General features: G+C 45.3%; 1 protein-coding gene across 1 annotated transcript; it reads right to left on the bottom strand.

Moving 5' to 3' along the window:
• Positions 1-438: 438 nt before the first annotated feature.
• On the bottom strand, positions 439-20,559 carry LOC308261539 (uncharacterized protein C8orf76-like; the record flags this gene model as incomplete). Its single annotated transcript, XM_080693527.1, has 6 exons — positions 439-597; positions 7,787-7,919; positions 10,965-11,422; positions 14,205-14,348; positions 15,730-15,825; positions 20,443-20,559. 6 exons carry the CDS (start codon positions 20,557-20,559, stop codon positions 439-441), a joined length of 1,107 nt encoding a protein of 368 aa, XP_080549653.1.
• Between the last annotated feature and the right edge of the window lie 3,653 nt (positions 20,560-24,212).

The raw sequence follows: 24,212 nt of genomic DNA, 5'->3' as shown, positions 1-24,212 counted from the left end.
AGGCTGAGACAGGAGGATCACAGGCTTAAAGCCAGTCTTAGCAACCTAGCAAGACCCTTTCTCCATATGAAAAATAAAATAGGGCTGGGGGTGTAGCTCAGAGGTAGAATGTCCCGGGGTTCGATCCCCAGCACCACAAAAGAAAAAAACAAAAAAAGACTGTCAGATCTCTGGGTTATGAGCTGTGATGCTACTGTAAGGGCCAGGTCCAGGAATCCTTGAGACAGCAAGCATACTCTGAAAACGGAATTATCTAGAGATCTGCACATGGAAAAGTCACTCTCAGATGTAGGCAATAAACGGTCATTTTCAATTCACTATTTCCATGATTAGCTGTACATACTGTCTAGAGTAAACAAGGAGCAGCTGACCCAACACAAGATGCTTTTCTCAATGGACCTCTACACCAAGACCCGTATCTCCGTGTGGGGCTGCTTCTCAAAGGCAGACGCGGTCTTTGATTCTTCTGAACCACTTGTCTTCAAACTCTCCCGAGGACGCGGTCACCAGGGCGGTCAGGGCTGCGGAGCCGATGCTCTTCACCTCCGACTGAACTTCTTCTCGTAGTTTTTCTGGGACTATATCTTCTCCCATTACCTGCAGCAGGAGGAAAAAAAAATCCGTCCCATTAAAAGACGCAGCAGACAGAATGGAAGATTAAGTTATTTTTATTTTATCAACCGTAGAGGCTTTCATACAAAAATAGAAAATAATTTAGCAAACAGGGCGTGGTGACACATGCCTGTAATGCCAGTACTAAGGAGACTGAGACAGGAGGATCATAGGTTCAAGACCAGCCTCAGCAACTTAGCAAGACCCCCCAGCCATCCAGTGAGACCGTTTCCAAATAAAGAGAGAGTGCTGGGGGTGTAGCTTGGAGGTAGAGTGCCTCTGGGTGCAAGAGAGGGAGGGAAAAGGAGGAGGAGGTAGAAGAGGAGAGGAAGGAAGGGAGGGAAGGAGGAAAGGAGCTTTAGCAGCCAGGACACATTTCCAACATACTGAAGATACCTGTTCAGAAGCTATCACTCAAGGATCATGTGTGTGAACTGTCCCCGTATTTCCACCCATAGAACCTGAGTCCCCACACGGCGGCAGCACCCTCGGGCCTCCCAGGAGCACCGAGTCAGCACTGAGACATCAAAGACACACACATCCTCGGTGAGCCAGCAACCGCAAGGGATCCGCCCTCCGTCAATAGCTGGGCAGATGACTGCAGGGGTGTGTGTGTGTGTTCCCCAAGGGATCCGCCCTCCGTCAATAGCTGGGCAGATGACTGCAGGGTGTGTGTGTGTGTGTGTGTGTGTGTGTGTGTGTGTGTGTGTGTGTTCCCCAAGATGTCAAAGGTGGCGAGTGGCTGGGCCTGCCCTTCCTGAGCACAGGGACCGAGGGCCTCCAGCTCCAAGCACTGTTTGGGGTGAACAAGACATTTACTCCACCAAGGCACAACACTGCTCCCTGTTGGTCAGAATCCGGCACATGAACACAGGGTCTGTTCCCGGGTTCTGAAGCAGCGTCTTGGACAGCACGTCACAAAGTCAGCTTCTGGAAAGCTCGTACCTGAACCCAACAAGGGATTCGCTCCACCTTGGGTAACGACAGCGAGCTAAAAATAAGTTCCAAACATTTCATACCATTTGGTACAAAAGGTGATGGAGCCATCTAGCAGGGATGCGGAGGGACTTGAAGTGACATGGACTTGGCCTCGATGTTTCCATGGTTCCTGCGAAGCTGGATATCCAATGTATTCATGAAAACTCTAACTACAAGCACAACCAAAGAATAGCTTCCACTGGGTTTGAATCTTCACAGGTTATATTTATTTTTAAAAAGACTGCCCAAAAATGCAGAGCATTTAATAGGGCATGGTATTTCCTCAGTTGTGAGATTTTTTGTTTTTCTTTTTGTATTTCAACATCGCTGAAATCAAGGTGCCCCTTATAACCACTGGCACGTCACAGTGTAAGCAGCATCGTATTTTTCTTTAAGTGGCCCATCAAATGACATCAAATGATGTATATAGCTGTGTGCGGTGGCATCTGCCTGTAATCCCAGTACGTGGGAGGCTGAGACAAGAGGATCATAAGTTCAAGGCCAACTTGAGGTAACTTAGTGAGACCCCATTTCAAAATAAATTAAAAGGACTGGGGTTGTAGCTCAGAGGCAGAGAGCCCCTTGGTTCAGTCTCCAGTAACACACACACACACACACACACACACACACACACACACACACAACATGTCCTACAGTTTATGATTTTTTAATTCAATATAATATCTGGGCTACCTTTCTTTAAAAATAAGAGAATTTAATAATAGTAATTCAAAATAAAAGAAATTCCAAGAGGGACAAGCAAATGCAATATTCACAGGTGTCAAAGTCTGCCAAGCGGGGGGTGGGGGGCACCAAGAACTGTGTGAACGCATGCTACCTTCAATGTGATCCACATAAAAGAAGTCAGCCAAGGCTTGAAGGTGGCTCAGTGGTAGAGCACTTCCCTAGCGCACGCGAGACCCTGCGTTCCATCTGCTAAAACATTTGGACATATAAATATTTAAAACTTCTAGTGTTAAAAAAATTATAAACTCGCCGGGCATGGTGGCGCACGCTTGTAATCCCCGCGCTTGGGAGGCGGAGACAGGAGGATCGCGCAGGTTCGAAGCCAGCTGCATGCGCTGGCTTAGGAGACCGTTTCCAAATAAAAATGTAAAAATAGGTCTGGGAGTGTAGCCTGGAGGTAGAAGGGCTTCCAGGAACCCCAGTACCACCAAAAAAAAAAAAAAAAAAAAAAAAATTATAAACTCAAACTTCGAAGCCAGCCTCAGCAACTTAGTGAGCCCGTTTCAAAACAAAATATAAAAAGGGTTGGTTGGGTGTATAGCTCTGAGGTAGAATACTCCTGGGTTCAATCTCCAGTACCAAATTAAATCATCATAAACCTGAGAATCTTGCAATATAAATAAAGAAAATCTAACATAGAGAGTGGTCTTAAAATTTGCTAAGAAGCCGGGCATGGTGGCGCACACTTGTAATCCCAGTACTTAGAATTCTGAGACAAGAGGATCGTGGTTCATGGCCAGCCTCAGCTACCTAGAGAGGCCTTCTGAAACTTAGTGAGACCTGTCTCAAAGGATAAAAAACAGGCCTGAGGGGTGTAGGTTGGAGGTAGAATGCCTCTGGGTTCAATCCCCAGTAATGCCACAAAAAATATATATATATATATATTACTAAGAAAAACAAACAAGTAGACTAAAAAGAAGCTTGACAGCATGACTAGGCATTTTACAAAATACAAACGGCCAAAAACAAAAATCAATCATCTTGCCGGGCGTGGTGGCGCACGCTTGTAATCCCCGCGCTTGGGAGGCAGAGACAGGAGGATTGCGCAGGTTCGAAGCCAGCTGTGCTGACTTAAGAGACCCTGTTTCCAAATAAAAAAAAGTATAAAAATAGGTCTGGGAGTGTAGCCTGGAGGTAGAAGGGTTTCCGGGAACCCCAGTACCACCAAAAAAAAAAAAAAAAAAAAAAAAAAAATCATCATCATCATCATCTTAACAAAAATAAAAATAAACATTAATACTAAAAATATAAACTTGTTGCCTTCCAAACTGCCAATGTCGGCCCTATATAATATTAAGTTGGATTATATAAAATTGTTGTTTTGTAAATCAAAAGAAAAAACAACTAAATATAGACAGTCTCAAATGGTTCCATCTAATATCTGGGACTGGGGTAAAAAAATCAGTGTTCCCATATACCGCTGGAAAATATGCAAAGTGAGCCAGTCTTTTGAACGATAATCTAGAAATGTGCTTTACATCTTTAAAATGTTCATCTTTATTTTGAAACAGGGTCTCAATGAGTTTCAAAGGGCCTCACTAAGTAGCTGAGACTGTCTGCGAACCATGATCCTCCTGTCTCAGCCTCCCAAATACTAGGATTACAAGCATGTGCCACGCCCAGTTCAAAATGTTCATATATTCTTTTTTTTTTTTTTTTTTTGGTGGTACTGGGGTTCCTGGAAGCCCTTCTACCTCCGGGCTACACTCCCAGACCTATTTTTACATTTTTATTTGGAAACAGGGTCTCCTAAACCAGCACGTGCGGCTGGCTTCGAACCTGCGCGATCCTCCTGTCTCTGCCTCCCAAGCGCGGGGATTACAAGCGTGCGCCACCACGCCCGGCAAAATGTTCATATATTCTAACCCAATGATTCTACTCCTAGTAATCTAAAAGGTACCAACATATATAAAGATATATTTTTGCAAAGATTTATGAAAATATGTCTAGAAAATAAGTCCAAGGAAGTAAGCTCTAGGTATTTGTTAAATGTTCAACACAGGGGAATAAGTAAATAAGTTATAATTCACTGGAAAACTGAATGGAGCTGGGTGTGGTGGCGCACGCTTGTAATCCCAGCATTTGGGAGGCTGAGACCGGAGGATCGTGGTTCGCAGACAGCCTCAGCTACTTAGTGAGGCCCTCTGCAACTCAGTGAGACCCTGTTTCAAAATAAAGAATAAAAAATAGGGTTGGGGGTGTAGCTCTGAGATAGAATGTCCCTGGGTTCAATTCCCAGTACTGCCAAAAAAAAAAAAAAAAAAAAAAAAGCAGCATTATTCACAATATCCATAAGATAGAAACAACCCAAGTGTCCATCAACAGATGAATGGATAAATAAAATATGGCATATACATATAAAATTTCCATATGAATATTATTTATCACGCATGTGTGTGTGTGTTACCGGGGATTGAACCCAGAGGCGTTTTACCTCTGAGCTACACCCCAACCCTATTTTATTTTGAAACAAGGTCTCACTAAGTTACTGCACAATGGCCTCAAACCTGCAGTTCTCAGCTATAAAAATTAAGTTTTTAAAATTTTCTTTTTCTTGTGTGCGCGCGTGTATGTGTACACATGCGTATACTACTGGGAATTGAACCCAGGGCCTCACACATGCAAGGAAAGTATTCTACCACTGGCTTACATCCCAGGCCCCTTTTATTTGGAGACAGGGTCTCACTACATCATCCACTCTGGTCTAGAACTTGCCCTCCTCCTGCCCTTGGTCTCCCAGAGTAGCTGGGATTACAGGCATGTGCCAGCATGCCAGCTAAGAAATGAAGTTTTGATATATGCTATCATATGGCTGAACCTTGAAAACAATATACTAAGTGATATAAGCCAAACATACAGGGACAAATATTGTACGGTTCCTCTTCTGTGAAATATCAAAAACAGGTAAGTTGATAGAGTCACAAGGGAGATTAGAGGACTTTACGGGTAGGGGAGAGGCCGGGGAAGTACTGCTTAATGGCTATGGGGTTCCTGTTAGGGGTCATGAAAACATGTTGGAAGGAAGAGCAGCGATGGTGGGACGATATTGTGAATGTACTCAGTGTCAATATTGTACACGTAAAAATGACAGACGGCAAGTATTACATTATATATTTTATTACAGTTAAAAAAGGGGGAAGTTGAATAAAAGACATATAAGGGATGAGAAAACCAAGGACATTATATAGACCTTACCCTAATTCAAATAAAATAAGAAAAAATGCAATCAAAGAATATTTAAGGCCGGGCGTGGTGGCACATGCTTGTAATCCCCGCGCTTGGGAGGCAGAGACAGGAGGATCGCGCAGGCTCGAAGCCAGCCGCGCGCGCTGGCTTAGAAGACCCTATTTCCAAATAAAAATGTAAAAATAGGTCTGGGAGTATAGCCTGGAGGTAGAAGGGCTTCCAGGAACCCCAGTACCACCAAAAAAAAAAAAAAAAAAAAGAATATTTAAGGATATAAGGTCATGTTCATATCATAAATTAAGTAAAATGAAGAGAGTAGAAATGAAATATACCTCATAATCCCAATGAGGGCCTAGATATTTATCTTTCTCATGCACGCACGCGCGCGAGTGTGTGTGTGTGTGTGTGTGTGTGTGTGTGTGTGTAGTACTAAGGATTAAATCCAGGGGCTTTCTACCTCTAAGCTACACCGCCAGCCCTGTTTTATTATGAAACAAGTCTTACTAAATTACTGCACAATTATGGCCTTAAATCTGCAATTCTCCTATCTCAGCCTCCCAAGTACTGGGATTACAGGCATGCACCACCAGGCCTGGCCATTTATCACTTTTCAAAAGCTCCACGGATTCGGGCGTGGTGGCACATGCTTGTAATCCCAGTACTTGAGAAGCTGAGCCAAGAGGATCGCAGGTTTGAGGACAGCCTCAGACCCTGTTTCAGAATAAAAATAAAATAGGGCTGGAGGTATAGCTCAGAGGCAGAGTGGCCCTGGCTCCAAGCGCTGGCTCTTCCCAATGCCTCTGCTTCCTGTCAGCAGATATCTAGTGATGCCACGTCGGGCACCACAGCGTCCTTGGAGCTCAGGGGAACAGCAAGGCTGACTCCAAGTGCCTTGATGAGTAGTTTTGTTTTATACATTTTATACTTGAAGTGACAGCAGAATAGAATAATTAATAAATACCTCATACTACAGGAGGAATTAACCTGAGACAGTGTTCCAGATATGAGAGTAGACTGAGAGTAATCAAGCCAGAGGTGAAGACGGAAGCCATGGGGCTGGTGAGGATGTCGGCTGGGGAGGAAGGTAGAGAGGACAGAGCCAGAGCGAAGCCTAAGCTGGTGGAGGGCCAGGAGGCAGAGGAACGGCAAGACGCAGCAGAGCAGGGCGTGGTGGGACGGTGTACGGTCCCAACTACTCAGGATGCTGAGACAGGGATCGCGCGGCCAGGAGCGCAAGACCAGCCTGGGTGACACAGTGACCAGCCACCTCAAAAAAGAAAGAAAGAAAGACAGGAAAAAAAGGGAGTCGTGTAGCCTCTCAGAAGCAAAGGGAAGTGGAATTTAAAATGAGCGATCCGTACTTACGAATGCTATGGAAAAACAAAGGAAAACAAAGACTAGGGAAGCACCATGGTGCACTTCAGAGACAGGCGCCGGGTGCGTGCTGCGGGCTCACGGCAAAAGCCAACGGGAAGCGAGAATAGAAAAGGTCAAAGGAGCTGGGCGTGGTGGCGCACGCTTGTAATCCCCGCACTTGGGAGGCGGAGACAGAAGGATCGCGCTGGTTCCAAATAAACAGGAGACCCTGTTTCCAAATAAAAAAATATAAAATAGGTCTGGGAGTGTAGCCCGGAGGTAGAAGGACTTCCAGGAACCCCAGTACAACCAAAAAAAAAAAAAAAAAAAAAAAAAGAAAGAAACAGGGTCTCACTGAGTTGCAAAGAGCCTCCCTAAGCAGCTGAGGCTGTCCTTGAACGGAGATCCTCCTGTCTCAGCCTCCTGAATGCTGGGATTACAAGTGTGCGCCACCACGCCCGGCTGGCCCTGAGGAGTTTTAGAACAGCTCTACTGGGGCGAATCTGACCCTGGCAAGTCACCACCTCTGTGGTCCTCAAGTCCTCAAGTTCCACCTCGCTCCCCTGGCTATTACCAAGATGAATGGAGGGAAAGTATCTAAAACTACTGCACCAACGTGGCCATGTGCCTCTTAGTTTCCTCAGCACTGAAACACACAAGCGGGGCATTTAGGATGCTTAAGCAGGCAGGTGCTCACAAGCACTGACAAGCACAAGGAAAACAGCCCGCGGTCCAGCACGCCTCGGGAGAAGACGGAGAGGCCGCTCTGGCAGCTGCGCTATCAGAGGCACACAGAGGAGGGAGGCGGAGGTTCTCTGGTGGTGAGATTTGGCCCTGCTGAAAATGGTACTGAAGCCAGGAAAAATGGTACTGATGCCTTTCTCCACACAAACCTGGACACACTCACCTCGGCAATCCACAGCAAAGTGTCTTCTTTGAAACCGAACCCTTTCATTTGATCTTCAATTTCCTGCTGAGTCCTTAAGTTCCTCTCCAAAGCAAATGATGTTTGCTGAGATTGGGTGAGCTGGAGCAGAAGCCTGAAAAGCCAAAGAGCTGCACTGTGCAGGCCCCACTCCAGGACAGCAGCGCCCCGTGCCACAGCCCCAGCAGGCTGTGCGCCCTGGAGGGGGGCAAGGCTCCGCCTCACTGGGACTCTCACTCGAATCCCTACAGTTTCTAGGTCTGAAAAACCACCCGCTTTTATGCTAGAGAGTCATCATTTCTCAAGTTAATAGACCCAAACTTCTCAAGGACAGCTTTATCAAGTAACACCTCAAAAGAGCACGCCGCGGAAGGCAAGTGACTGAGCACCGATGAGTCAGAGTGAGAGGACAAGCCCCGTCGGACTCCTTGCAGACAGGCTTCTGGACTGTGCCTCTGAAGCCAGGGTGCTACGACTCTACCAGTCCCTGACCCCACAGCCGCCGGCCCTCAGGACTAATTAGCTACCCGAGGCAGGGCCCAACCGTGGACCTGCTGAGGACCACTTTGCATTCACCTTACCACGAATGTCCCCACCAAACCCCCACCTGGCCCGGCCCGCCTTCCCCTCCTGTCCCCCTCACTGGCCCCTCCTCACCACGGAGGGTGTGCAGTGGTCAGGCCGCATGGTCCCTACACCCGGAAACGCTCAGTTCCCGGTCACTCATTTCACATGACGAGGGATGTGCCAGACACTCCAGGCACAGGGAGACTGGCAAGTAAGGCAGACAGGTGGCTGCCCCGTGGAGTGGAAGGAGAGAGACCGTAGAAGAGTCATTAACTCCCATAAAAAAAGAACTCAACAAGCCGGGCACACGCTCGTAATCCCAGTACCGGAGAGGCTGAGACAGGAGGATCCGGGTTCGCGAACAACCTCAGCTACTTAGTGAGGCCCTTGGCAACTCAGTGAGACCCTGTTTCGAGATAAAAGAATAAAAAATAGGGCCAAGGGTGTAGCTCAGAGGTAGAATGCCCCTGGGTTCCATCCCAGTTCTGCAAAAAACAAAAAAACAAAAACCCTCAACAGAGTGTGGCTTTGGGGTCTCCCTGGGAGGGGCAGCACAGGAGGGTCTCCCCAAGACACAACTCAAGTTGAGCTGGGACAGTGTCTGAGCAAAGGGCCCACTGGGGGGAAGGGGACCCAGGCACAAGAACTAGCTGGAGGTGTGTGCCCACATCACAAAGATCACTGCTGTGGCCAGAGCACAGCCAGGGAGAAAAAACTTCAGTAAATGAGGCTGAAAAAAAAAGGCAGGGCCAACTCAAGGGAGCCCTTGCCAGCCATGCAAAGAAATATGGCCACGGACTGAGTGTCCGCTCCACACGCCTGTGGAAAGTCAATGCCGCTGTGATGTGCTGATAGACTGTCAGAGTTAAGAGCGTGAATGACCTAAAGCATTTACCTCAGGAGGGGGTTCCTGAGAGAGGCTGAGCTTGGCCCACTTCCTCTCCAGTATTCTTTCTCTCTCTCTTTGTCCCTCTCTGTAACCTTGAAGAACCACCTCCAATCCTGGCCCCATGCTTCAGAGCTGTATCATTTTAAGAATGATTTTAATAGCTTCCTATTCTTTTTTTTTTTTGGTGGTGCTGGGGTTCCTGGAAACCCTTCTACCTCCAGGCTACACTCCCAGACCTATTTTATATTTTATTTGGAAACAGGGTCTCTTAAGCCAGCACGGCTGGCTTCGAACCTGCGCGATCCTCCTGTCTCCGCCTCCCAAGCGTGGGGATTACAAGCGTGCGCCACCACGCCCAGCGGTAGTTTCCTATCCTATAAAGTGGGATTCCAATATGCACCCAAGAGAGTAATGAGGATTAAAATGGACTAATATAAACAAAGCGTTTAGTACTCAGTGTTCGACTGATGAGCATTTCTACCTGGGAACACTGAGTAGAAGCGCTATCCTCCAGAAAGGCTTGGAAGCTTCATCCTCCCTGCCGCGCCGACGGCTCCCTGTTAGGGCCCCGTGGGATTCTGCTCACATTACAGACATACTATTTGGCATCTGTGCACCAGTTACTGCCCTTATACAGCAAATAATATATGGAAAGAGATTGACTATTTTATAGTTTTTGGTAGAGGGGATTAAACCCATGGACATTCTACCTCTGAGCTAGGCCCCCCAACCCCCTTTTATTTATTTTGAATGAGGTTTTACTATATTGTCGAGGATCTTGCTAAGTTGCTAAGCCTGGCTTCAACCTCAACCTTCCTGTTTCATGAAGCCTCCCAGTACTAGGACAGGCATGTGTCCCTGTGTCTGGCCACAAATTGTATTCTTGAGCAAATATGGTAGTTTCTAAATCTTTAAAGGGCTCTGTTCAGATCATAGAAAATATTCAAATCATTTACCAAGTGCCTAGAACTTTTTGAAGCTTAAAATTAGAAAAATAAGGCTGGGCACAGTGGCATATGCCTTTGATCCCAGTTCTTGGGAAGCTGACATAGGAGGATCACAGGTTTGAGGCCAAAATATGGTAACTTAGTGAGACCTTGTTTCAAAATAAAAAATAAACCAGGCATGCTGGTGCATGCTTGTAATCCCAGCATTTGGGAGGCTGAGACAGGAAGATTGCAGTTCGAGGACAGCCTCAGCTACTTAGTAAGGTCCTTTGCAACTCAGGGAGACCTTGTTTCAAAATAAAGAATAAAAAATAGGGCTGGGGGTGTAGCTCAGAGGTAAAATGCCCCTGGGTTCAATCCCCAGTACCACAAAAACAAAAAAAAAAAAAAAAAAAAAAATAAAAGCCTGGTATAGTGGCACACACCTGTAATCCCAGTACCTGGGAGGCTGAAATGAGAGGATTCCTGGTTCGAGGATAGCCTTAGCAACTTAGCGAGATTCTTGGCAACCTAAATGAGAACCTGTCTCAAAACAAAAATTAAAAAGGATTGGGGGTGTAGCTCAGAGGTAGAGTGTCCCAGGGTTTAATCTCTAGAGCCAAAGAATAAGGTCTGTAGACAGAGCTCAGTGGTAGGATGCCCCTGGGTTCACTCTAAGTACAAAGGCAGGGAGGGAGAGAGGGAGGGCAGGCGGAGAGGCAGAGAGCGCTCTTCCCTGCGCTAATTCTCTGTGCCGTCATATCCACTCTTGGCTTACCTGGTTCGAATCAAAGCGGCGCAGGCCTTTATCTGAGTCTCTGCCGACTCTGCTTCCCTCCTTTCCACCACACAGTTCTGAATATCGTGAAGCACTTTCTCAGTTTTCCGGCCATCACTGGCACTTGCTTCTTTGGAAAACACAGAGCTCTGCGGTACAATTTCAGAGAAACACAAAATACGGTCTCTTCCTGAGTGTGGAAAGGAGGCACTGACAGTCCTGCTGCTCGAGGTGAGGCCGTTCTGGCTCTCAGAGGACTCGGAGGACGCAGAAGGAGCTGGCCCCAGACTCAAGTAAGCCTCCGCCAATTTGCCCCAGCTCCAAGGATTAAAAGGATGCAAAGAAATCAGTTTCTGCAGGCAGAAAATTGTTTTCTCCAAGTTCTGCAAACTTGACCAAATAGCAAACTGGAGGTAGAGCACGGTGGTTAAATGGTCCGTGTTAGTCGCTTTATTTTCCTAAGGAGAGAAGAAAAAAGAAAAAAACCTTAAACTGTTAAGTGTTTTCCATATAAAAACCAAGAATCTTTCATGTAGATACAAGTTGAGTAAACTAAACAAACTTCAATAGCTCTCATGTTTGAAACTCTAAGCCTAAGAAATACATACAACTTAACAAAATAGTCCCCAGCCATTCTCGGACAGCCCGTCATAGGAATGTACCAATTCATGTGACAGTGCCTGGCACAGTTCAGCACCAAAAATATAAATGTCAGTTTATTTTAATGTTTACCATTATCCTTGATGTCTTTAGCCAGATATCTAAAAAGATCTTAGCCAATTTTCTTACGCCCTGGATCTTAAAGTGAATGGTATCACTTTAATATCCAAGGCTTTCTAAACACCCCAAAGGCAATCCCCTTGAGGAAGTGAACAGACCCCATGTGCACATCTTACTTGGCTTGACATCTTAAACAAGACAAGCTCCTGGGTGCGACGTCGTCACTGAGTCCAAATGCCCTCCCTGCTAACTCTTACCAAGGCCAACTACTTTTGGCCAGAGGAAGTTGCTTGGTTTTCTTCTGATTAGAAAACTCTTTTCAAGTCTCCCTAACTAGATCGCTACCTCTTGCTTAACCTACTGTACAACAAACACCCTCTGAGTGATAAGAAACAGGCCTGCTTTTTCTAAATCCACAGAAAGCAGAAGGCAGAGTAAAATTACCTTCGAGCCAATGTGAATTCTAAGGGAAGCCTGGCCTGCGAGCGTCCACAGCAAGTTCCTGCGTAGAACTACACTGCAGGAGCCGAGCCTCCCAGCAGCAGCCAGACAAGCTGCAGCTCAGGAAGCAGAGGCCAGTGGGGGCTCAGAATCCACCCCTGAGTGAAAAGATGGGAAACGGAGCCACATGACCCATTTAGTGAAGCCCGACCTCCCCAAAGGCAGAATACACCTTGTTTTATTAGTACTGCTATTTAGTGTCTATCCTTCTAGCAGAATCTGTCTCAAAATAAAATACTAAGAATCTGTCTCAAAATAAAATACCAAGCCAGGCATGGTGGCGCATGCTTGTAATCCCCGCGCTTGGGAGGTGGAGACAAGAGGATCGCGCAGATTCGAAGCCAGCCACGCTGGCTTACGAGACCGTGTTTCCAAATAAAAAGTATAAAATAGGTTTGGGAGTGTAGCCCGGAGGCAGAAGGGCTTCCAGGAACCCCAGTACCACCAAAAAAAAAAAACCAAAAAACTAAGAATCTATTAGAATCTGTCTCAAAATAAAACACTAAGGGCTGAGAGTATAGCTCAGTGGTAGACAAGTTGCATAGTTAGCACCGCGCTCTGGGTTGCATCCCCAGTATCAAGGGGGAGAAAAATTAACCAGCAATTAGTAGAGAGAGGGAAAGAAAGAACAAAGCATAGCTGTTTTCTCTGTTCTTGAGGCAATTTCAGCCAAGGTTTCCTCGCACTTCGAGAGGCTGAGGTCCTGTGCAGTAACCCCGGGGTTAGCAAAGATTAATGCAAACACTTCTCACTGACCCTGGGTCAGTGGTACCCACGGGGATCAAGTTCCTGCCACAGTGCCTCATTAACTCCCTTGAAGAAGGAGGACGGTCATAATATACTAGGATTGGTCAATTTAGACCAAGTCCCAAATAAAATTTACACAAAAATCCACAGAAGTAAACCATAAATGTCTTAACCTGAAAACAAAAACAGAATCTAGATTTACAAAGCACCGTCTTTATTCCTTAAAAAACTCTGCAAAAACTGTTTGTAATCCCCGCACTTGGGAGGCTGAGACAGGAGGATCACATGGATTCAAAGCCAGCCTCAGCTACTTAGTGAGGCTCTCAGCAACTTAGTGAGACCCTGTTTCCAAATAAAATATAAAATAGGTCTGAGAGTGTAGCCCAGAAATAGAAAGCCCCTGGGTTCCATCCCAGTACCAGAAAAAAAAAAAAAAAAAAACCCTGTTTAAAAATTTATTTATTTATTTTATTTATTTATTTTTTTTAAGTGGTACTGGGGGTGGAACCCAGAGGGTTTCTACCTCTGGGCTATACTCCCAGACCTTTTTTATATTTTATTTGGAAACAGGGCCTCACTACGTTGCTGAGAGCCTCACTAAGTAGCTGAGGCTGGCTTCGAATCCATGTGATCCTCCTGTCTCAGCCTCCCAAGCGCAGGGATTACAAGTGTGCGCCACCACACCCGGCCTCTGTTTAAAAATTTAAAAGCCTATTAAGTTTGACTGGGTATGAGAAGTCAGGTTGTTTTTTAACTTTTTCTACTGACAAAAGTAAAATATGACTCATTGCAGAAATTTTTGAAAATAAACTAAAAAAAAATCTAAAAAGGAAAACAGATCACTGATAATCTTTCTGCCCTACATATTTATTCTTCCCAGGAATAAAATCTCTGTAAATGAGATCTCCAGAAAACAAAGATCAAGCTAAGCACAGGACAAACATTACAAGAAAACGATTGCAGCGAGAGCTCCAAATTGTGCGTCATGATAAAGCTCTTACACTACTGGTGAGTTTCTTATGCCTCTCCAAACCCACCCATTTTGCTGCCAGCAAGAAGTCTGGTTTTCAAGCCGGGCGTGGTGGCGCACGCTTGTAGTCCCCGCACTTGGGAAGCGGAGACAGGAGGATCGCGCAGGTTTGAAGCCAGCCGTGCTGGCTTAAGACACCCTGTTTTCCAAATTTAAAAAGTATAAGAGTATGTCAGGAAATAAACGATTCAAGTGTCCTGGGTATAGGAACGTGTGTGAAAACAAGCGATAAGACCACTCACCAAGTTTGCAGCGATCGCCAGCGCCTCGGCGTGCCTTCCCAGCTGAGCCAGACACCGAGCCCGGCCTTCTTGGACATCCCTCTTCATGGCAAAATTGGTAGATGGCAATTTTTCAGAGATACTGGAATACTCCTGCAGTGCTTTCTGATCATTAGTTGTTTAAAAAAGGGAGAAGGGAGGAGAGGAGAGGGGATTTGGTATCAGGATGATTTTTTTCCTAGGTGGAAGGTAATATAATTGACCCTACAGTGAACCAAGGGAGAGCTGAGTGTTGTAGTCAGTACTATTTTGCTAAAACACAGACAGAATCCCTGGAGGACACAATGACTGCTATCATGGAAAGGACCACTGCATTGCTGGCAGAGAATTCTGGAGCCAGAGAAACCAGGCTTCACATCCTAGTTTTGCTGCTACCTTGATTTGCTTTGCTCTTGTTGTACTGGGGATTGAACCTAGGGGCATTCTACCTCTAAACTACACCCCCAGCCTTTTTATTTTTCATTTTGAAGCAGGGTCTCACTAAGTTTCTGAGGCTAGCCTCAAACCCATCCTCCCGTCTCAGCCCTGCTATTATATTATAACCTTTCATCAATATTCTCCTGAAGGCCAGGCGTGGTGGCACACGCCTGTAATCCCAGCATTCAGGAGGCTGAGACAGGAGGATAGCGGTTCACAGCCAGCTTCAGCTACTTAGTAAGGTCCTTTGCAACTCAGTGAGACCCTGTTTCAAAAATAAAAAGACTAAAGCCAGGTTTGGTGGCACATGCTTGTAATCCCAGTGCTTGGGAGGCTGAGACAGGAAGATCGCAAAGGTTCAAAGCCAACCTCAGCTACTTAGTGAGGCTCTCAGCAACTTAGTGAGACCCTGTTTCCAAGTACAATATAAAAAATAGGTCTGGGAGTATAGCCCAGAGGTAGAAAGCCTCTGGGTTCCACCCCCAGTACCACCAAAATAAATAAATAAATAAATAAAATAAAAAGACTAAAAACTAAGACTGAGGGTATAGCTCAGAGGAGAATACCTGGGTTCCATCCCCAGTACTACAAAATAAATAAGTAAATAAGTAAATAAATAAATATAAAAAGACTAAAAACTAGGGCCGGGGTGTAGCTTGGAGGTACAGTGTCCCTGGATTCTATCCCCAATACTGCAAAAAATAAAAATTAAAAAAAAAAATATATATATATATATATATCCTCCTGGAGATGTAAATACATAAAGTAAAACTGACTCCTACTTGTTTGTTCTTCCTTTCTCTTGCACATTTTGGGGTGCTTTGTTCCCATGACACTATGAAGAATCTGCAGGGATCCCCAAAAGATTCTTTTATTGAAGTTATATGAAACAAACCTTATAGAGCCATAGAGAAAAAAAAATATGGGGGTCTAAGATTATAAACATGCATTGTAAAAATTCACCTTCAAAAACAACGTGCTCATAACTTAGCACACTGTTACTTACATATAGTGTAGCTGATTAAACAAAAGCCCACTTCAAGTACCACGGTGTCACGCTGCGTCCTACCTGGTACTCCCGTCGTCTGTAGGCCAAGTCGCCCTTGAATTTCCTGACAGTTAGAACTTCAACATCATCGCTGCTCTCTGTTTCTTCATAAAACCACTAGAAATCGTAAAAATAACACATTATAGAGAAGAAAGCTATGCTTTTCCACCTCGTCTTCAGAAGCAATTGCCCATAATCTAACCAATTAAACCTCAAAAAAGACATACATCCTCAAGGTAACTTGGGGAAAACATTTGATAAAGAATGCCAATTTTAATGATGACTCATTTTCATTATAATTATCCTAAGCAATAAATATGCCAATAATATATCTTCTCAAAAAACCAGCACAGGAGTATATGGCTTTATCTACGGCATTTTTCCCCCTTCGGTGCTAGGGAGTGAACCCAGGGGCATTCTACCTCCAGCCCCATTTTATTATTTATTTATGTATTTATTTTGCTGTTCAGGGGATGGAAGCCAGGGGCACTGTACCTCCAAGCTACACCCCCAGCCCAATTTTTTATTCCTTATTTTGAAACAAGGTCTCACTAAGCTGCAGAGAGCTTTGCTACATGGCTGAGGCTGGCTGCAAACTTGCCATCCTCCTGTCTCAGGCTCCCAAGTACTGAGATTACAAGTGTGCGCCACCACACCCAGCCCCATTTTATTTTTATTTTGAAACAGGTTCTCATTAGTTGCAAAACTGGTGAGACTGACTATGAACTTCTGATACTCTTGTCTCAGCCTTCCAAGTGTGTGCAACCATGCCTGACTAACTACACAAGTTTGGAGTGGAGGGGTCTGGGGATGGAACCCAGGGGCATTCAACCTCCGAGCTACACCCCCTGCCCTATTTCTTATTCTATCTTGAGACAGGATCTCACTAAGTTGCGGAGGGTCTCACTACATTATGGAGGACCTCGCTAAGTAGCTGAGGCTGTCGGCGAACCGTGATCCTCTGGTTTCAGCCTCCCAAATGCTGGGATTACAAGCATGCGCCACCATGCCCAGCTCTATCTATAGCATTTTTGATGTGCAGTGTGGTACCTGGGAATCTACATTTATCTTACACAGTTCACAATGGTTTTTTTTTATTATTATTATTATTTTTTTTTTTTTTGGTGGTACTGGGGGTGGAATCCAGAGGCTTTCTACCTCCGGGCTATACTCCCAGACCTATTTTATATTTTATTTGGAAACAGGGTCTCACTAAGTTGCTAAGAGCCTCACTAAGTAGCTGAGGCTGGCTTCGAACCAGTGCGATCCTCCTGTCTCAGCCTCCCAAGCGCAGGGATTACAAGCGTGCGCCACCACGCCCGGCTCACAATGGTTTTTTAAAGTAAGATATGGCCGGGCATGGTGGCTCATGCTTGCAATCCCAGCATTTGGGAGGCTGAGACGGGAGGATCACAGGTTTGCAGCCAGCCTCAGCTACTTAGTGAGGCCCTCCGCAACTCAGTGAGACCCTGTTTCAAAATAAAGAATAAAAAATAGGGCTGGGAGTGTAGCTCAAAGGTAGAAATCCCCTAGGTGCCATCACCAGTACTGCAAAATAAATAAATAAATAAATAAATAAAGTAAGATATGTTTTCCTGTAGAACAATTTTAGAGTGGATGCACTAGAGGCTGACTGCTCTTTATGCAAAGAACATAGAGGACAGAATTATGGTTGTGGCACTATTATAAAAATGTTGTAAAGGCATAAAAGGAGAATCTAAGCAAAAGATAGAAACTAAGGCTGAAAAGACACTGCAATACAACCAAATATGAAAGGCCTGTAGGAGAAAAGTCAGAGGAAATGCCCACCTGGGATACGTTATTTGCTTTGACTGAGATTTCTTGACTTTCACATAAAAGAACATCTGAGGAAAAGCACTCTGTGCCGGTTCTTCCAGCTCAACCTCCCTCTTACAGTAAGACACGCTGAGCGGAAGAAAGCCCAGCCGGTTAAACACTGTTAATTTGAACATAACTACCTTAGTGATGGTTTCGCAATCACACTCTAATTGCATGCCACTATTTCTAAAAGAGCCACTTGAGGAGCAAGGCCCCCCTGCTATCTTAGTGAAGTGAGTCCTCTCCTCCGCCTGATCCTCAAAGTAGAGGACGCCAGGAGCCCACTCTCGGTTCTGTCTCAAGCAAGTCACTCAACAGTAGTCTGTACTGAGCCAGGTCCAGTAACCTCGGTCTGTAATCCCAGCACTTGAGAGGCTGAGACAGAAGGATCACAGGTTCAAGGCCAGCCTCAGAAACTTAGAAAGACGCTCAGCAACTTAGCAAGAAAAACACTGTTCTGAAATTTAAAAAAAAAAATTTTTTTTAAAGGGCTGAGACTAGCTGGGCGTGGGGGCGCACACGTGTAATCCCCGTGCTTGGGAGGTGGAGACAGGAAGATTGCGCCGGTCCGAAGCCAGCCGTGCTGGCTTAAGAATCCCTGTTTCCAAATAAAATGTATAAAATAGGTCTGGGAATGTAGCCCGGAGGCAGAAGGGCTTCCAGGAACCCCAGTACCACCAAAAAAAAAAAAAAAAGGCTGAGACTAGCTAGGCATGGTGGTACACACGTGTAATCCCAGCTAGTTGGGAGGCTGAGACCAATACCACAATAAATAAATAAATAAATAAATAAATAAATAAATAAATAAGTAAGTAAGTAAGTAAAATAAAAGGGTTAGCTGGGCGTGGTGGAGCACACTTGTAATCCCAGTGATTGAGAGGCTGAGACAGGAGGATCGCACAGGTTCGAAGCCAGCCTCAACTACTGAGTGAGGCTCTCAGCAACTTGGTGAGACCCTGTTTCCAAATAAAGTATAAAATAGGGTCTGGGAGTATAGCCTGGAGGTAGAAAGCTCCTGGGTTCCACCCCCAGTACCACAAAATAAATAAATAAATAAATATATAAATAAATAAGTGGGCTGAGGATACCTCTGGGTTCAATTCCCAGTACCAAAAAAGTCTGTTCTGGACCCACTGTTTCCCTTTGTACTCTACGGCTCTCTAGCTATGGTTTCAAGAGCCAGTCTCAACTTCCTGACCAATAACCTGTGAAGCTCCATCCAATTTCTATTATCCTACTGGGAAATGACACAGCAAAGTTGGTTTTCAAATGATTATGTGTATTCCACCACATAACCTGCAGGTCACAAGAATCCAGACAGAAGATGCCTTCAAATACCGCTCTCAAGGGTGGGATTTCACGAACAAGGCTTAACATGTGGTCTGAACAGAATCTGAGGAGGCTGGGACAACAGAGACTGTCTAACCCAAACTCCTACGTTTACACCACAGAAAACTAGCATGCCTTGAAAGAGGCCTCTTTATTTGTGAGGAGCATATTTTCTTAGTCACAGAGCAAACCCATTCTAAAGTGAAGAGACTTTGGGGTTTTACTTTATATGTAAGTAGACAGCACACCACGCCTGGCAATATTCTTTCCTTTCACTCCCACAATAACTCTGTAAGCCAGGAAGTATCTTTCTCAAAAGAGAGATAAGGAACTGCTAGCTACTACCATGGGGTTCAAGGGCTGTATGTCACAACCTGAACTTTTTTTACACTCCACTTGACCACCAGAGCCCATTCTGTTTTCAGTTTTACACAACAGAGTACTGAAGGTAACTTCAGATGGTAAGAGAAAATGTACTGGAAACAAAACAAAAATACAACCCGGGAATTCCTGAGGGCCTGGCATCTCTATACAACTACCCCGGAACCTGCGTTCCTCCTGTCTGAGCCTCCCAAGTCCTAGGATGACAGGGTGAGCCTCCATGCCAGGCTTCATCCATGCAGTTATAAAACAAAAGACACAGAAATTTACAAACAAAGGCGACATCCACGAAGGAGCCCAGCAGGGTGCCTGGGCCAGGGTTTCACAAACTATGCCTGCGGAGATGTGATTCACACTCCCCACACAAGACACAGAAACAGTAATTTCAGCACAAGCACCTGTTCTTATTTTGAACTGGCAGGCCCGCAGAGGGTGCAAGTTAGGAGGTGTGCTGAGACAGGAGGATCGCGGTTCGTGGACAGCCTCAGCTACTTGGTGAGGCCTCTGCAACTCAGTGAGACCCTGTTTCAAAATAAAGAATAAAAAATAGGGCAGGGGGTGTAGCTTGGAGGTAGAATGCCCATGGGTTCCACCCCCAGAACCACACACAAAAAATTTTTTTTAATTTAAAAAATAAAAATGAAAAGACTAAAAAATAGGGTGGGGTGTAGCTAGGAAGTACAATGCCCCTGGGTTCCATCCCCGGTACCGAAAAAAAAAAAAAAATTACATAATAGAGCCGAGTGTGGTGTCGCACCCGTGTAATCCCAGCATTCGGGAGGCTGAGGCAGGAGGATCGTGGTTCGCGGACAGCCTCAGCTACTTAGTGAGGCCCTTTGAGATTCAGTGAGACCCTGTTTCAAAATAAAGAATAAAAAATAGGGCTGGGGGTGTAGCTCGGAGTGGGAATGCTCCTGCGTTCCATCCCCAGTACCGCAATAAATAAATAAATAAATAAACACCAAAAAAACCTGTGTTGGAACAAAACTATTTCATTTCTGGAGGAGGAATCAGAAGACTTCCTGGCGAGGGCGACACTGTCCGGCCCCCGCCCGGGTTCGCAGCGGGCGGGGCCGGTCACCATGGCAACCGGCGTCCCGAGCCCGCGGGCCGGCGGCCGGGTGGGCTGGGGGCCCAGGCCCAGGCCCAGCCCCGCGCCGGCGAGCGAGGCACCCGGGCCCTCACCTGCGGCTCGCAGCGCTTGGCGCGGTAGGGCGCGGGCGGTCCGGGCCGCCTCTCGGGCCCGTCCTCGAACACCGAGTCCTCGAACTCGCCGCCGATCCACCAGCACCCCGGCTCCATCGCGCGCCCACCGCCGGCCACCGAGAGCGGCGGCGCCTAGAGCGGCCCGGCGGGCGACCGGAAGCGGCGCGCGGCATGCCGGGACGGGTAGTCTCCGAGGACCACGCGCGACGCGGTCGGCGGAGGACTGGCGCTGTAGTCGCCCGGTCCCGACCCCCGGGGCGGAGCGCTGGACTTCTCGGTGTCTGGAGGTGGGCAAAGGGAGCCTTATATTCGCGCGTCAAAAAGCGCTGACTCCAAAGTCGTTTAAAACCACTTTAAAAGTCGGGCGTGATGGCGCACGCCTGTCATCTCAGCACCTGGGTGGCTGAGACTGAAGGATCACAGGTTCGAGGCCAGCCTCGCAATTTAGTGAAACTCTCAAAATAAATAATTGAGCTGAGAATGTAGCTCAGAGGTAGAATGCCCCTGGATTCAATCTCCACTACCATAAAAATAAATAAATCTCCTCTAAATACCTTTTTGACCTCTGACCGTATCCCTTCACTGTGCCAAGTACTTTATTTTTGCATTTTTTGTCTTTAAACAATCTTAGGAAAGGTGCAGTGATTTTTATTTTGCAAGTGAAGATACTGGGGTGCGAAGAGGTTACATTACTTGCTTAGAATATTATTCCATGTCTACAGAGCTTGGAAATTCAGAAAGTCCCCATGTCTCTGGAGAAGCAGCACACCACCAGTAACAGACCAGAATTATCCATGCATCTATAAAACAGAAGACACAGAAATTGACTAGGGATTTGATTAGGGAGCATCCATTCTGCGTGGAGAAAAACATCAATTCCCAGAATTCTAAGACTAACACTTATTCAAACTTTTATATTTTCAAGATGTTTCTTGACTCTGAAAAGACTGGTGCAAGATACTGGCACAAAACATTGCGGTGACGATATTTTGGTGACAAAATATTGCACACCACCACATTACTGCACTCTATTACACAGAAGGTAATAAACAGTATTTCTAATTTCTGTTTTCTTTTTCCTATTTTTTCAGTGTTCTTTCTTTTTTTTTTTTTTTTTTTTTCTTTTGGTGGTACTGGGGTTCCTGGAAGCCCTTCTACCTCTGGGCTACACTCCCAGACAGAATATATATAATTTTTTTTTTTTTTTTTTTTTTGGTGGTGCTGGGGGCGGAACCCAGGGATTTTCTACCTCCAGGCTATACTCCCAGACCTATTTTCTATTTTATTTGGAAACAGGGTCTCACTAAGTTGCTGAGAGCCTCACTAAGTAGCTGAGGCTGGCTTCAAACCCATGTGATCCTCCTGTCTCAGCCTCCCAAGCGCGGGGATTACAAGCTTGCGCCACCACGCCCGGCTTCAGTGTTCTTTCTTTAACCCAATTTCCTACTCTACAAATTCACCCAGGAACCTAATCTAATGGCCTCAGTTTTCAATATCATCCCTCTGCTGATTACTCCCCAAATCTAGAACCAACCCAATTATCCAGCCGGTTTGGGTGGAAGGCTCACTGACTCACCCCCATGCATCCACTACTGACAAACTCATCCAGAGAACACCCATTTAAAAAAAAGGAATACACCCAATTAAAAAAGGAAGGGGGCGGTTTGTTTTTCCATCAGAAATGTAATATTCTATATTAGGAAAAATAGAATATAGAAAAATAGAAGATAAAAGGTAATGCATAATATCATTACCTAGAAGTAATGAGGCCCATAAAAGGTAGCAATATTTGCCCTGATGTTAATATGCCCATCTTATCAGGAGAGGCCACACAGCGAGTGTCTGTGGACATCAAGTGCCTGGTTTATGTGGGTTAATGATCCTTTGCAGTTATTCACTGATTGCAACCCAATTTGTAAAATGAATATTGATTTAAATCGATATTCAGCTAGGCGTGGTGGTACCCACTTGTAATCCCAGCATTTGGGAGGCTGAGACAGGAGGATCACAGTTCATGGACAGCCTCAGCTACTTAGTGAGGCCCTTTGTAACTCAGTGATACCCTGTTTCAAAATAAAGAATAAAATAGGTCTGGGAGTATAGCCCGGAGGTAGAAAGCCCCTGAGTCCTACCCCCAGTGCCACCAAAAAAAAAAAAAAAAAAGAATAAAAAATAGGGCTGGGGGTGTAGCTCAGAGGTAGAATACCCCTGGGTTCAACCCCCAGTAAAACACACAAACAAAAAAAGAAAGTAAAAATACAACCAATACAACGAGAAAAATACAACTAATTCCCACTAGCCATACACTCTACAAAGAACCTGTGAACATGGATCCTATATTTAATATAGAACAAATGGTCCTGGGTCAGGATCCTGGGAGCCTCTGGTCACAATATTTTCATCAATCAATTTTCAACTTTATGAGTTTCCCTTTAGAAACACCTGACACATACAGTTGACGCGTTAACTTTGAACCCATGGCTGATGCACTGTAACTGCTGTATGAAGCCCATCAAAATTCTTTCTCCATAGGACAACAGCCAGACTTTTTGTCTTTAGAAATGCTAGACAGCACTTTAGCACTAGACATGGAGGCTATTTTAAAGAGTGAAATCACCAGTAAACACACACACACACACACACACACACACACACACACACACACACCCCACACAGAGGAAACACGGCACTATAGACTACTAAAAGGATGCTTCTTTGCATTGAGAAATACGGCAGGGCACTGCCCGGTGGACCTCAGCTGGGATGCGCACACGAAGCAACTCGAATTTCTTGCCATTCTATGCCTGTACAGGAATGACCAAGAAAATGCCATCTGTATTTATTTTGGGGTTACCAATAAATTTTACTGAGTAGGAAAATGTGTGTGTGCAGAAACCATGAAGAATGAGGACTGACTATATTTGCAGATCATGCTATTTGATAAGGCCGTGCCATCCAGAATATATGGCACTCCTAAAAACCAACAACAAAGAAGCCACCCAGTCAAAACATTGGGAAAAGGACTTGAACAGACATTTGTCCAAAAAAGATAAACAAATGGTCAATGACAGTATTAGGGCGGTACAAACCCAAACCTCAGTGAGATAGCACTTCATGCGGAAGATTACTGTGATTTTTTTTTTCTAGCTCCAAGTTTACTACACTGTGTAATAATTTTTTAAAAACTGAAAATGTACATTCTGTACATTGCTGGTGAAATGTAAGATGTAGAGATGCTGTGGAAAATATATTGGCAATATGGAAGAGCTGGGTTATTCCTCCAAAAGTTAAGCACAGAATTACCATACAGCTCGGGAATTCCACTCTTAGATATACAGCCAAAAGAACGGAAGCAGGGACTCTCACAAATGCTGCGTGCCAGTGCTCACTGCAACACTATTCACAAGACTCAAGAGGTGGAAACAACCCAAGGTCTGTCAACACGAGTGGTTAACCAGTATGCGTGATGTGTATACACATGTGTGTAATATACACACATATATAATGTGTGTGTACCTGTGTGTACATATATAACGGAATATAATTCAGTCAGAGAGAGGAACAAAATTCTGATATATGCCACATGAATAAATGGACTTGGAAGCATCATGCTAAGCGAAATAAGATGGGCACAAAAGGACAAACACTATATGGCTCCACTTATTTGAAATATCAAGAATAGGCAAATTCAGAGAGACAGAATCGATCAAGGAGGATGAAGAGTTGCTGCTAGTGGTAACAAGTTTCTG

The sequence above is a fragment of the Muscardinus avellanarius genome, assembly GCF_963383645.1.
Source record: "Muscardinus avellanarius genome assembly, chromosome: 4".
NCBI classification, from domain to species: Eukaryota; Metazoa; Chordata; class Mammalia; order Rodentia; family Gliridae; genus Muscardinus; species Muscardinus avellanarius.
Note: the sequence above shows the minus strand (reverse complement) of the source record. Positions and strands in the feature narration are given on the sequence as shown.